Source organism: Labeo rohita, chromosome 23 (assembly GCF_022985175.1).
Source record: "Labeo rohita strain BAU-BD-2019 chromosome 23, IGBB_LRoh.1.0, whole genome shotgun sequence".
NCBI classification, from domain to species: Eukaryota; Metazoa; Chordata; class Actinopteri; order Cypriniformes; family Cyprinidae; genus Labeo; species Labeo rohita.
This window is the reverse complement of record NC_066891.1, coordinates 6,829,645-6,843,284: the sequence shown is the minus strand read 5'-3', so window position 1 is coordinate 6,843,284 and position 13,640 is coordinate 6,829,645. Positions and strand designations below refer to the sequence as shown.

Genomic DNA, 13,640 nt, shown 5'->3' with positions numbered 1-13,640 from the left:
AAATTCACCCTAGTGGCAATGTAAGTATTTAATTGAACCAAGTTTTTGAAAGAGTGGAACAAAACGTAGTCCACGTGCCAATATGGTTGAGTGAAGCCGAATGAGCCTGCATTCAAGTTCCTAAGTGTCTCCTAGAGCCACAGTCATGTTTCAAAAGTTTTCAACTGTACAGTTTTCTCATGGCAAAAACATGTTAACTGTCAGCTTTGCCATTGATTTGCCAGTAAATGTCTGCATCACCCAAACAGCAGAGCATAAATGATACAATGCATTTTCAAAAAGAATTTTCATTTTTGCATTCATCCTCATTTTAATGTTGTGTTTAATTTTCAGGGCTATGAATGGAGCACTGCATCAGTCAGGAAGAGGCTGCTCATGATGTCACGCTGAGCTTGTGTCAGAATATTATGTCCTGTCCAGCAGAGTGAAGCGGTTCTCCCATCAGCCAGTGGGCAGCGCCGGCAGCTGGCCAAGCCAAAGCAGAAAAGAAAGATGGACATAAGGTTCTTCTGTATTTCTGCCAAAATGAACAGCACATACTGTGTGAATTTTTATACAACAGGAGATCCCAGATGAGTTTATTCTAATAGATTTGGATTAAACGCCCTCTTGTGGTTTGGAGTCCTTATAGATTAATACAAGATTATCTTGATTAAATGGTAAAATCCATCTGTCTATTTACAGTGCCTTGCGAAAGTATTCATACCCCTTCATTTGTTTTACGTTCTATGTTAAAGCACAAAACTTTAATAGATGTATTAAAAACAAAACACTGAAATAAGTACATTGCATAAGGATTCATACCCTTAAATCAGCACCTTTACAGCTTCAAGTCCTTTTTGTACAATGCGGTAAGTTTTGCACATCTGCATTTGGCAATTATCTGCTATTCTTCTCACCTCTTCACCTCTCAAGCTCTTTCAGCTTGGATGGGGGCTGGCAGACATTTTCAGGTTTTTCCAGAAAATGCTTGATTGGGTTCAAGCCCAGGCTGTGGCTGGGTCACTCAAGGACACAGAGTTGTCTATAAGCCACTCTTGCTGTGTGCTTAGGGTCTTGTCCTGTTGGAAGGTGAACCTTCTGCCAAGTCTGAGGTTCTGAATGCTCTGGACTGGGTTTTCTTTAAGGCTTTCTCTGTATTTTCCTGTGTTGAGCTTTCCTTCTACTCTGTCAAGTCCCTCAGTTCCTGCTGCTGAAAAACAGCCTCACAGCATGAGGCTGCTACCACCACACTTTACTGTTGGGATGCTACTGTGCAGGTGATGAGCAGTGCCTGGTTTCCTCCAGACATGATGTTTGGAATTGAGGTTCATCAGACCACGGAATCTTGTTTCTAGTGGTTTCTAGTGGTTTTCTAGGGTCCTTTAGGTCCTTTGTTGCAAATTCCAAGTGGGTTTTCATGTGTCTTAATTGAGGAAAGGATTGAGTTCGGCCACAGCGCCATAAAGAAGTGTGAAGTGTTGCAGTGATGTTTGTCTTTCTGTAAGTTTTACCCATCTTCATATATGATCTTGGAGCTCAACTAAAGTGACCATCAGCTTCTTGGTCAAATGAATTTGCCACAGTTTAACTCTACTCTGAGTATAGTAACTTCTACAAGTGATATGAATGCTTCTAAGCTAAATTTTCCAGTGTCCCAGAATACTATGAATACTTATGCAAAGGAATCATTTCAGTGTTTTATTTCTAATAAATTCGCAAAGTTGTTACAAACATGATTTGTGCTTTGTGATTATGGTGTATGGGGTGTGGATTGATGTGGGAAAAAAAGTTATTTAAAGCAGTTTAACATAAGGCTACAACAAAAAAAAATGAAGGGATATAAATACTTTGGCAAGATTATCTATCATTCGTTCGTTCTATCGTTCCATTTATATCTATCTGTCTATCTATCATTCTATCGTGTCTGTCTGTCTATCTACAAGGCTACAGCATAACAAAACATGAAAAAAATGAAGGGGTATGAATCCTTTGGCAAGGTTTTTGTTCTATCTATCTATCTATCTATCTATCTATCTATTGTTCATTCTATCTATCTATCGTTCGTTCGGTCTGTTCTATTTATGTATCGTTGTATCTATTGTTCTATCGTTCTATTGTTCATTCTATCATTCTATTCATCTTTCTATCATTCTATCATTCATTCTATCGTTCTATCTGTCTATCGTTTGTTCGTTCGTTCATTCTGTTGTTCTATCTATTGTTCTATTGTTCATTCCACGTTATAACTATCTGACTATACCTATCTGTCTATCTATCTATCTATCTATCGTTTGTTTGTTTGTTCGTTCTGTCGTTCTATTGTTCTGTCATTCTATTGTTCATTCTATCATTCTATTTATCTTTCTATCATTCTATCTATCTGTCATTATTTTGTTCGTTCTATCGTTCTCTATCGTTCTATCATTCATTTTATCAGCCTATCTATCGTTCGTTCTAGCTGTCGTTCTATCTATCTATTGTTTGTTCGTCCTGTTGTTCATTCTAGCGTTCTGTTTATCTATCATTCTCTCTAACTGCTGTTCTGTCGTTTATTTTATTGTTCTATCTATCGTTCTATCGTTCATTCTATCTGTCTATCTATCTGCTAGGCTACAGCATAACAAAACATGAAAAAATTAAAGGGGTATGAATACTTTTGCAAGGTTATCTATCGTTCTGTCTATTCTATCATTTTATTGTACTGTCTGACAGTCTATTTGTTCTATATCTATCTGTCTATCTGTCCATCTATCCATCTATCTATCTATCTATCAAATGATCTGTCTGTCTATAGTTCTATTGTTCTATCCATCATTCTATCTGTTGTTCCCTCATCCTGTCTATCTATCCATCCATCAATATCTGTTTTAATTACTTTATTTTTAAATTTTCCCCATATACAGTGGCATCAAACTTATTGCATTAGATAAGTTAAATATTCATTCTGCTAAATATTATTTTTAAAACAAAAGGCAACTACTGTTTGACCACCGAAAAGTTCAAAATCTCTTTCTGAACAACGTGTCTTTGTTGTTTATTTTGGATAAAAACAGCCTAGAATTAGATAATTCTTATCTAATTCTAGGACATTTTGTGTGAGTGTTAAAATGCTAAACTTCACTTGTATGGTCTGCTTCATAAATTTAGTCTCAAACTAGACCAGTCAGGGAAAAACCGATAAGGCTGGCCTAATTTCAGACTTGCAGACATCTCAATGTTACATGACATGTTTTGTCTATTTGACAACAAAGCCAGATTCCCCTGAGATCTGCAATCATGAAACTATTGTTGCTCCGTGCTAAATCCTACAATGTGAAAATCTGCACAACAAAAATGTCAGTTTTCCCTTTGAGATGCTCCTTGTACGAGACCATGGCTGAATGTGTCACGCGATAGGTCTTCAAAGTCTCTTCTGACGTGTTCAAGCTATGGATCTCACAATAGAGACGTCTCTTTATGTAATCCGTAATGCTGGAGCCTCATATCCATCACTGGATGAAGAACACGCCCTTAAGCTGAAGGACATCTCCCTAGTTTTGTAATTCGAGAATTGTCAAAGTAGGGCGTGCAGTATTTATGGTGTGCTGATATGGCCTCAGATGACCTATCGGGTGTAGTTTAATCTGTCCAGATTTCAGCCACTCCTTCCTGGAATCACGTTCACGCCTGCTTAGAAGAATAACCTAAATGCAGCCATTCAACCGGTAAATATCAACACAACGGGTCAGACAACAGGGAACAGATTGAACACTAGACTACTAAAACACTCCTAAGTGACTTTTGGGATCTTTTGAATATCTCAATTGTGTCTCCTAGACAGCAGTGAGATTAAAGTGAAACTTTTCTTTAAATCCTATGCCTCTTTTTTTTCCTGAGAAACAGACCGTAGTGATCTCTCGTGTATTTCTGAAGAGTTCTCAGCAACTGCTCAGTTTTGACATCAAAAGTCAGAGATTTCAGTGTAAATTCATTTATTAAAAATTAAATGAGAAAATTATGTCTTTTACATGAAATTCAATTAAGACTAAATCATGATCCACACCTTGCTTTAAAAAAAGTTGATGGCCCAAAATCCCTCTAAAACCATTTAAGACAAGCAAACCAGTTTAGGGTGGTTAAAAATATGTTTTACGCAGGATGTTAACTTTATAGCTCAATATTTTTGCATTCAACAATATCTTGTATATACACTACCATTCAAAAGTTTAAGGTCTGTGAGATTTTTTTTTTTTTTTTTTTTTTAAAGTAAGTCTCTTATGCTCACTAAGGCTGCTGAATTTTCAGCATCATTTCCAGTCGTCAGTGTCACATGATCTTTCAGAAATCATTCCAATATGCAGTTCTGCTGATAATGTGGAAAAGTACTTTTTTTTCAGGATTTCTTGATGAATAAACAGAATAGCATGTATTATAAATAGAACAATGTAAGTGTGTTTACCTTCACTTTTGACCAAATAAATGCATAATTTTTGAATTTTTTTTTTTTTTTTATTTTGTTTATCTATAGTCTCGTCTGCATCCTTGGCTTGTGCATTTAGCTAAATTATTCATTTTGTGCTCCACAGTTGAAAGACATAAAGGCAAATTCAAACAGGTCAACAAAACATGATTGTGAGTAAATAATGACAATTTCATTTTTGAGTGAACTGTCCATTTCACCTGTAAGTGTGAATGACAGTCTGTTAGATTAGATTCATTTTAATGTTGAATATTTTGTTCTCACATGTACCATTCCATATAAAAGCATTTGTAAGTTGTTTTTGTTTTTTAAATATTCCTTCAGATTGTTAGTCTTTACTGACTTTGCAGAGAAGCAGCAATATGGCACATTTAAGGAACAGTTTGCACAAACTACTGTGTTTAAAAAAAGGTCTACCAGCCGTTGAGGAACAGATGTGCTGTTTCAGAACATCAGTGTACTTGTCTGGAAATCATCAAAAGTCCTAATGTTTCAAATAGAAGAAAATAGCAACAGTATTCATGTTGGCATGTTTCGAGGCCGTTTCAAGTTCAATTAGGGGAGTGCTGGGATAACACTGAAGTCTAATACTTGAGGCACCTTCCATAAAAGCCAAATATAGTTCCATCGATCCATTGACGAAACCTCGAAACAGAAGTGTAGACGCCGGGGTACCGGGCATCAGCGCAGCTATTGCCCCAAGAGACAATGCCGTAGACACGGCCCTCACACACCAGCGGCCCTCCAGAATCCCCCTGTAGAAAAGATAATCGTATTAATATGGTTTTGGACAGGGATGTCAGATGGAGTGTGTGAGAGTGATCAAACTAGAACTAGAAGGACAAATTCAAAACGATGTGAGAGTGTGTGCTTTTACATGTATTGCTTTTGCTGAAAATGTAATTACTTGTCTTTTTTTCCCATGTCATAGATGAACTTGACACATCGAAATGCCAGCAAATCTGCATCTTTTGAGCAAGAAACAGAGGAGGGCATTTTTATGCAATTGTTTTGGATCTTAAAAAGTAGGTATTAAATAGCAGATTAGAGCCAGGGGAGAGGAATTGAAATTAGTGCTGTGAAATCGATTAATCACAATTAGTCGCACATTGATTAATGTGTGCTTATTTATATACACATACAATTGAGGTTAAAAGTGTATATACACTTTGCAGAATCTGCAAAATGTTAATTATTTTACTAAAATAAGAGGGATCATACAAAATGCATGTTATTTTTTATTTAGTACTGGCCTGAATAAGATATTTCACATAAAAGATGTTTACATGTTCAAAAGTTTACATACACTTGATTCTTAATACTGTGTTGCTATCTAAATGATCCACAGTTGTGTTTAGTGATAGTTGTTCATGAGTTCCTTGTTTGTCCTGAACAGTTAAACTAAGACCATCTTTTCACACTAAGGACAACTGAGGGACTCATAAGCAACTATTACAGAAGGTTCAAACGCTCAATGATGCTCCAGAAGGAAAAAACTATTCATTAAGAGCCAGGGGGTGAAAACTTTTGAACAGAATGAAGAGGTGTACATTTTTCTTATTTTGCCTAAATATTTTTTTTTTTTCATTTAGTACTGCCCTTTAGAAGCTACAGAAGATACTTACTTATTTCCCAAAAGAAAAAGAAGTAAAATTTACCCTGATCTTCAAATACAAAAAGTTTTCACCCCCCAGCTCTTAATGCATAATAATAACATTTTATTTAACATTTGGCAGATTCTGCAAGGTATATGTAAACTTTTGACCTCAACTGTATAAATATACACAGAACACACACATATATTCGATCTGACAGCACTAAAATATATAAATTTTTAATGTTAGCCAAAAAATGATTTTAGTTTTTATTTATTCTCTTGCACTACTGTTCAAAAGTTTGGGGTCTGTTTGATTTTGTGTCTAAAATAAGTAATGCTTTTATGGTTTCCACAAAAATATTAACTGTTTTCATCATTAACAATAATGTTTCTCGAGCAGCAAATCAGCATATTAGAATGATTTCTGAAAGACCGTGTGACACTGAAGACTGGAGTTATGATGCTGAAAATTCAGCTGTGCATCACAGAAAGTAAATTACATTTCAAAATATATTCAGATAGAAAAAAGTTTAAAATCGTAAAAGAAATGCAGCCTTGGTAAGCAGAAGAGACTTGTAAAACATTAAAAATCTTACAGATGCCAAACCCAAACCGAAGGTTTTATTTATGTATTATTTTCTACGTTTTTACAAGACAATGCAGTGCTAGTTAATTAAAAAGTTGTGTTTAAATGAGCTTCACTTAACTTGTTTAATTAGACAGTTTTTCTCTATTTTTCTTTCTTTTTACAGTAATTGCATCTGATTAACTAAAGTAAATGGCCACACATTTCTAAGTTTATTTAGATCCAGTCAGTAGTGCATCCAATTAAATTTATAAATCGTTTGATAATTGGCAAAAACAATGTGACATTGAGATAATGACTGAATATAAGATGACCAAGTCTAGTAAATCACTAAAATTGTGCTAATAGTTACCAGTGGTGTATTCCAAAAATATTATTTAGTCCACAATGGTTGTTTTTACCACTTATTCATAAATAGTAGATTTCCAACAGCATCAAAAGCAGTCCAGTCCATTGTCCCATGCTGTTCACATTAAGTTAAGTGCCTGTGAAGCAGTAATCGATTGTCTCACCTTACATGCGTCTTTTCCTCCTTCGCTGTATCCTGCACAGATCATATTCTCTGTGATGTTTCCATTAAAAGAGTCTGTGTCGTTACACACTGTGCTGGACACGATAGGCAGCTTGACCGTGCGCAGGGTTGCAGGGATTCCCCCCGTTGGAGTGGTGAAGCCCCAGCCGGACACGGTGCACACGCGACCCACCGCCACCACGGCGTCCTGCCGAGGCAACGGCGCAAGAGTCACGTAGCTGTTCAGGTAGATGGGAGATTGTAGCTGAACAGGTGGAAAAAGGACAAATTAATAGTGCACGTAAAGCATACAATAAAATACTCAAGTGTTCATGTTACTTTTATTTATTAAGTAAACTTTATCTGGAACATTTTCACCGGTTAATATAGTAATATAACAATGTTTAATTTATTTTGATTAAAACTTTAGGTATATGAAATATTAATGCGGTATTGTTGCAGCACTGATTACTGAGAGACACGTCCATCACTTTGTGTAATATGACTTGATGGCGGATCGTTGTGTTCATTTTATATGCATGAAACGAATCAATGATTCACAGCTGATGAAGGTTCAGTGTAACACAGGAGCATTGATTCCACTGGCTCACCTTAATGAGCATGATGTCTGCGTTATTGGTGGCTTTGTTGTACTGTGGGTGAGGTAGTAAAACTTGAGGCCGGCGGAACTGCTCCGTCCCCTCATATAATCCCACTGAAAAATCTCCAGCCACGATCCGCATGTTTTCCGCCCTGGGGACACAAACCAACACTGAGTTTTATCCAACTCTGAAGTAAAAAAAAAAAATGTAAAATTTAAATTGTTGTATTTTCTTGTATTTCTTTTCTTAAAATAAACTATGAAAAAAACTGTTTCAACCTGTTAATTGGTTAACCGTAAATTACCTTGCCATATTCAAAAACTGCATTATATGTAATTCACGAAAGTATAAAAAAAATGCATTATGTAATTTACAAAAACATTCAAAATTGCATCATACAGAATTTTACAGTAACATACTTTCACATTTATGGATTTTGGAAATAAAAACTATGAATTACCATATAATTTACTGTGTAAACAGCTTTCTGTTATTTAGTAGTTGAACTTTAGTCAAACTCTATTCTGTTCTATTTTCTCATAACTTTGGAGTTATAAAATATAGCCTGTAAGTACCAATATGTCATACCGTAGTGCCTGAAACATTGTCACCATATTTTTTACTGTGAATTTTTGGTAACCCCAGCCAATAATTTTTAAGTAATTTCTGAAGTGAAATCTGTTGAGGTTAAGATCTGTTTCTGCCCTGAATATATAGACAAGATACACACACAGGGATTTCCCTGATGAAAAAAATTAAAATCAGACTATGCTGGGTGGCTGGTCTTTGCTGATTTAAGCTCTCCATAGCTGGTGGTTTAAGCTGGTGTTGTTCAGCTGGTTTTAGCTGATTGGTCAGCTGGTGTCCCAACCTGACCAGCAAAAAACCTTTCTAAAAACCTCCTATATATATGTCCTATATATTTACCTTTTCTTTTTTTTTTTTTAGTTTTTGTGGTGTATTTATTCAATTTTTGGGATAATATTTTAAAATTAGATTTTTAATTTATCAATTTATCATTAAAATTTACTGTATATATTTAAATTGCATTTCAGTTGTTATAGTATTTTATATATTATGTTCCCAAGAAAATGTAAAACTACAATAATCATGGATGAATTTGAGTCATTATTACCTTTTAATTTATCATTAATTGATCAATTTATCATTAAAATGTATCATTACATTTACTGTACAAACTACATTTCATTTGTTATATTATTTTATATTGTTGGTGTTTTTTTTTTTTGATAATTTTTTTTGTTTCCAGAAAAATGTAAAACTACAATAATAATGATTGAATTTGATCCATTGCTACATTTTTAATTTATCATCAATTTATAATTAAAATTTATCATTACATTTACTGTACACACTATATTTAAACAGCATTTCAGTTGTTATATTATTTTATATTTTTGGAGTTTTTTTGGGGGAGGAAGTTTTTAATGTATCCTTAGTTGATCAGTTTATCATTAACATTAATCACTACATTTAATGTACAAACTATTTTTAAGATGCATTTCATTTATTTTATTTTATATTTTTAGTGTTTGTTTTTTTTCCAATATATTTTTTGTTGTTCCCCCAAAAAAATGTCAAACTACAATAATCACAAGTGAATTTTGGTCATTACTACATTTTTAATGTATCCTTAATTGATCAACATATCATTAACATTAGTTATTACATTTACTATATTCAAGCTGCATTTCATTTGTTATTCTATTTAATATTTTTGGTGTGTTTGTGTGTGTTTTTTTTTTTCTTTTGAATTATATTTTGTTTTGTACCTTCCAATACTGATACATAAAATGCTCGAGTTCCAAACTGTTGCTATAGTAACCGTCTCAGATGAACGCAACATCTGTTCAGTGAGTTAGTCTCGCCAAATGCAAACACGCACGCACTAACCTGGTATTAAATCTCATTAAATATAAACACAAATATATGTACAAATGCTCAGTTCTAACAGTTTCTGTGTTTCCTGCTCGTCTCACCCTATATTGCAGTGCGCTGCGGTCAGGATCCAGTATTTGTTAATCAAGGTCCCGCCACAGAAATGCTGGCCCGTGGCGCTCTGAATGGACACGATGTATCTGATGGAGTACGGCGCGGGGACGTATCCACCCACGATTCGGCCCTGAATCACATCCTGACCTGTGAAACAAACCAGCAGACACGTGAATCCACTGACAGCATCTTTAATCTCGGTGAGGTTTGTCTAGATTTTCCTGTCACACGTGCACACGTGGACGCCGCGCTGACTGTAAACCTTTGTTTTGGATGGAGAGAGTGTAACTTAAGGTTGCTAAATTTGCTTTACAGTAAGTCAATACCAAACAATGCAGCGTAAACAATATGGGTTTTTTCCCCATCTAAATCTGTCCTCACAAGACTATAATTTCCTCACATGTGCGTCACGAATAGACGCCGCGTTTGATTTGACTGTCATCTCTGGTCTATATGTTGCCCTTGGGCATATTGATCACCGTTCAGGCAGCTGTACGTGCTGCGGTTAAGGTAATCCTACACAATATTAGCTTTCGTTCTGCCTGTGTGAAACACATACGTGCTACTATGCAACCTTGATTGAATGACCTTAGACCTCACGAGGATTGGCAGCAGCGTGACCTTTATCAGATTGCTTTATGAAGCTCTCAACGTGAGGAAATCCTAAACGTTAAAGCGCACAAAGCGTTGAATTCCCCGCACATGAAGTGGTTATGTACTTCTATTGTTTGCTGTTTATGTCGTGAAGTAGCGAAAAACAGTAAACAATGCTGAACATCAGCGTTTAGGGGTTTTAAATGACACCGTTTGGGGATTGAAACATCTTTTGGCGTGTTTTTATAGTTTAGTGCCGTTTTATGTTAGATTGCAGCATCTGATGGATTGATTAATGGGTTTTTTTGCACATTGTAAGATTTGTAATTGCTTTTCAGGGTCTTTTTGTTTTGGAAGTGAAAAACGATTTGCTCGGGCTTCCTTGGATTTCCTTCAGTGAAGATGCACTCGAAGCAGGCTGTCAGGTTGAAGGGCTCATCCATCAATGAAACAAAACTTTTCGTTTGTTCTCATATTTCATTTCTGCACTAATAAATCATAACACTGACAAAACTCCAGCCAGACAAGCAAAATTGCTTAAAAATAAACTGGCCAGTAATAAAAGTCTGATCCAAAAATGTCTCCCAGAGAGACCTAACAAATTTGAGGTCTTTTTCTCAGGAGAAGCAAATCTGATGAAAGTTCATATTGAGATTTTTGACTTTTTATATTGCAGTGTTTGCTATTTTGGCAAATCTTAGCACAGCCTAAGATGTTGAAGAGACACTGTTTCCTTCTGTAGACTTCAGCAAAATATGATAATATATATTAGAATAGATAACAAATAAAATGTGATTTTTTTCCCCACATAGTAATACATTGCATACATTTTATGCCATAGAATGAATAATAGAGATAATGAACTTCTTAAGATTTTAAAACATTATTTTTATTTTATTTTATTTTATTTCTATGGATTGACAGCTTGAATCTATAACATTGCAATATGCCATCAATTCATTTTATTTTTTAAAAATGTTGTTATTATTATTATTATTATTATTATTACTACTACTGCTACTACTATTAATATTATTATTTCATTATAGAATACATTCTAAAATCACATTGCAAAGACATTGTAAAATTATCATTGGCATTTTACAAATAAAATTGTCATGTTGTTGTTATTATTATTATTATTATTTTATTTCTGTGGGTTGACAGTTTGAATCCACAACATTGCAATATGCCATCAATTTATTTAATTTAATTTTAATTTTCTTATCATTATTACTATTAATAATTAATATTAATAAAAAATAATATTATATTAATATTAATGAAATTCTAAGATCAAAAGACAGACTTTGTAAAATTATCGTTGGCATTTTAAAATTGAAATTATTATGTTATTATTTTTCATTTATTTATTTTTATTTCTGTAAATTGACAGCTTAAATTATAAAATGGCAATATGGCATTAACTTATTTGATTTATTTAAAAATGTAAATAAAATGTATTTAGTAAAATAAAATAAATCTATTCTAAATATATTATATTATAATATTTATGATATTTATAATATTATAATATAAAGATATATTAGAATAATATTTCTATTATAATATATATTATATTGTAATTCCTATTATAAAAATATTTTAAATATTTTTATTATTAAAAATAATAAAACATTTTATTATTATTATTACTATTATTATTATTATTATTATTATTATTTAATTATAAAACATTCTAAAATCATAAGACAGACCTTTTATGATCATTGGCATTTTATTTTTGTTTATTTTTGTCATGTTATTTTTTATTATATTTTTTATTTCTGTGGATTGATTGTTTGAATCTGTAGCATTGCCGTGTATATATTTTACCTTTTAAACATTTTATTATTATTATTACTATTATTATTTAATTATAAAATACATTCTCAAACCAACAAACAGACTTTGTAAAATTTCCATTGGCATTTTAAATTAAAATTGTCATATTATTATTATTATTATTTTATTTTTTTTTATTTCTTTGGCTTGACCGTTTAAATCTGTAAATTACAATATGCCATCAATTTATGTATTTTTTTAAATGTTATTTTTATTATTACTATTAAAACACATACTTCGTCAAATTATCATTGGCATTTTAAAATTAAAATTGTCATGTTATTATTCACATGAAAATTCATAGCATTTTTTTTTTTTTTAACAAGATCCCGTCTTTTTCAAAGTAAAATCATCACTTACAGCCACTTACCATTGCTTTGCTCAAGCTGCGGTATACGATTGCTCCACAAAGCACAGCACTCAATGCCGCTACACTGCCTTAATGCACTGAAAGGATTTAGTAGTGTACTTGTGTAAATGTGTACTTACAGCTCACCACGAGGAGCTCCAGGAGAACACAGAGCAGAAGCAGCGGCAGGTTCATACTGATGGAGATGCAGACACAGAGACAGACTCATCCACAGGTGCAGACCGGACTGAGAGGAGCTTTGCTTCAGGTACTCTGATTCCTCACCTGGGGAAGGATCACCTCTGCATTCTCGGGTTTCCTAGTTCCTATTTCCGTCTCCATGGTCACAATGTCGTCTGAGAGCGGGAACAATATATAATTGAAGCTTTCTTAACCAAACCTGTGACCTTTTTTTTTGGGTTTGATTTAGGATCGGTACAAATGTGTACGTCATATGCCATTTGCGTCATATCGCAGATTAAATTTTACAGTTAATGAACTGGCCAGATTTACTGTAACTTTTATTATTCTGTCTTGAATAAGGCTTTTTGGTTTATATTACTAATTTAGTGAAGCCAGAAAGTATCTAGACACTTAATTCATTCATTTATACTGTATGTCATTACTTTAAATGTCAAAATAAATAAATAAAAATAAAAAACTAAAATGTAATATGAAATCAAAATGATGAAAATCTTTTCATCATTTTTTGAGCCATTTTTGCAGTTACTTAAATGAATTAAATAAAAATAATAATAAATAATTATACATTTAATTAATGTATTATTTAATTCTAAATAACGTATTTAATAAATGAATTAAAACAATGAAATAAATTTTATTTAATAAGTGTATTATAACGATTTATTTAGTTGATTAAAACAAACAATGAACTAAATGTTGACTGAAGTAAAATTAAATGTAAACACCTTAAACTTATTTTATTTCAGTTAGTTTCCAAGCAGCATTTCTTGTTTTAATTTAGTTTAACTTGATGTACTAAAATAACCAAAACTAAATCTGAAATGAAAATGAATAAAAAACTGTATTGATGTATTTAAAACGACAAAATTACTAAAACTTTAACTAACTAACATGAAAG

General features: G+C 33.1%; 1 protein-coding gene across 1 annotated transcript; it reads right to left on the bottom strand.

Annotated features, from left to right (window-relative positions):
- Window positions 1-3,604: 3,604 nt before the first annotated feature.
- zmp:0000001088 (trypsin) lies at window positions 3,605-12,886 on the bottom strand. The gene is made up of 5 exons (XM_051096840.1): window positions 12,679-12,886; window positions 9,738-9,897; window positions 7,747-7,888; window positions 7,137-7,400; window positions 3,605-5,196 (listed from the first exon to the last, which is right to left on the bottom strand). Exons 1-5 carry the CDS (start codon window positions 12,731-12,733, stop codon window positions 5,026-5,028), a joined length of 792 nt encoding a protein of 263 aa, XP_050952797.1. The 5' UTR covers window positions 12,734-12,886; the 3' UTR covers window positions 3,605-5,025.
- Between the last annotated feature and the right edge of the window lie 754 nt (window positions 12,887-13,640).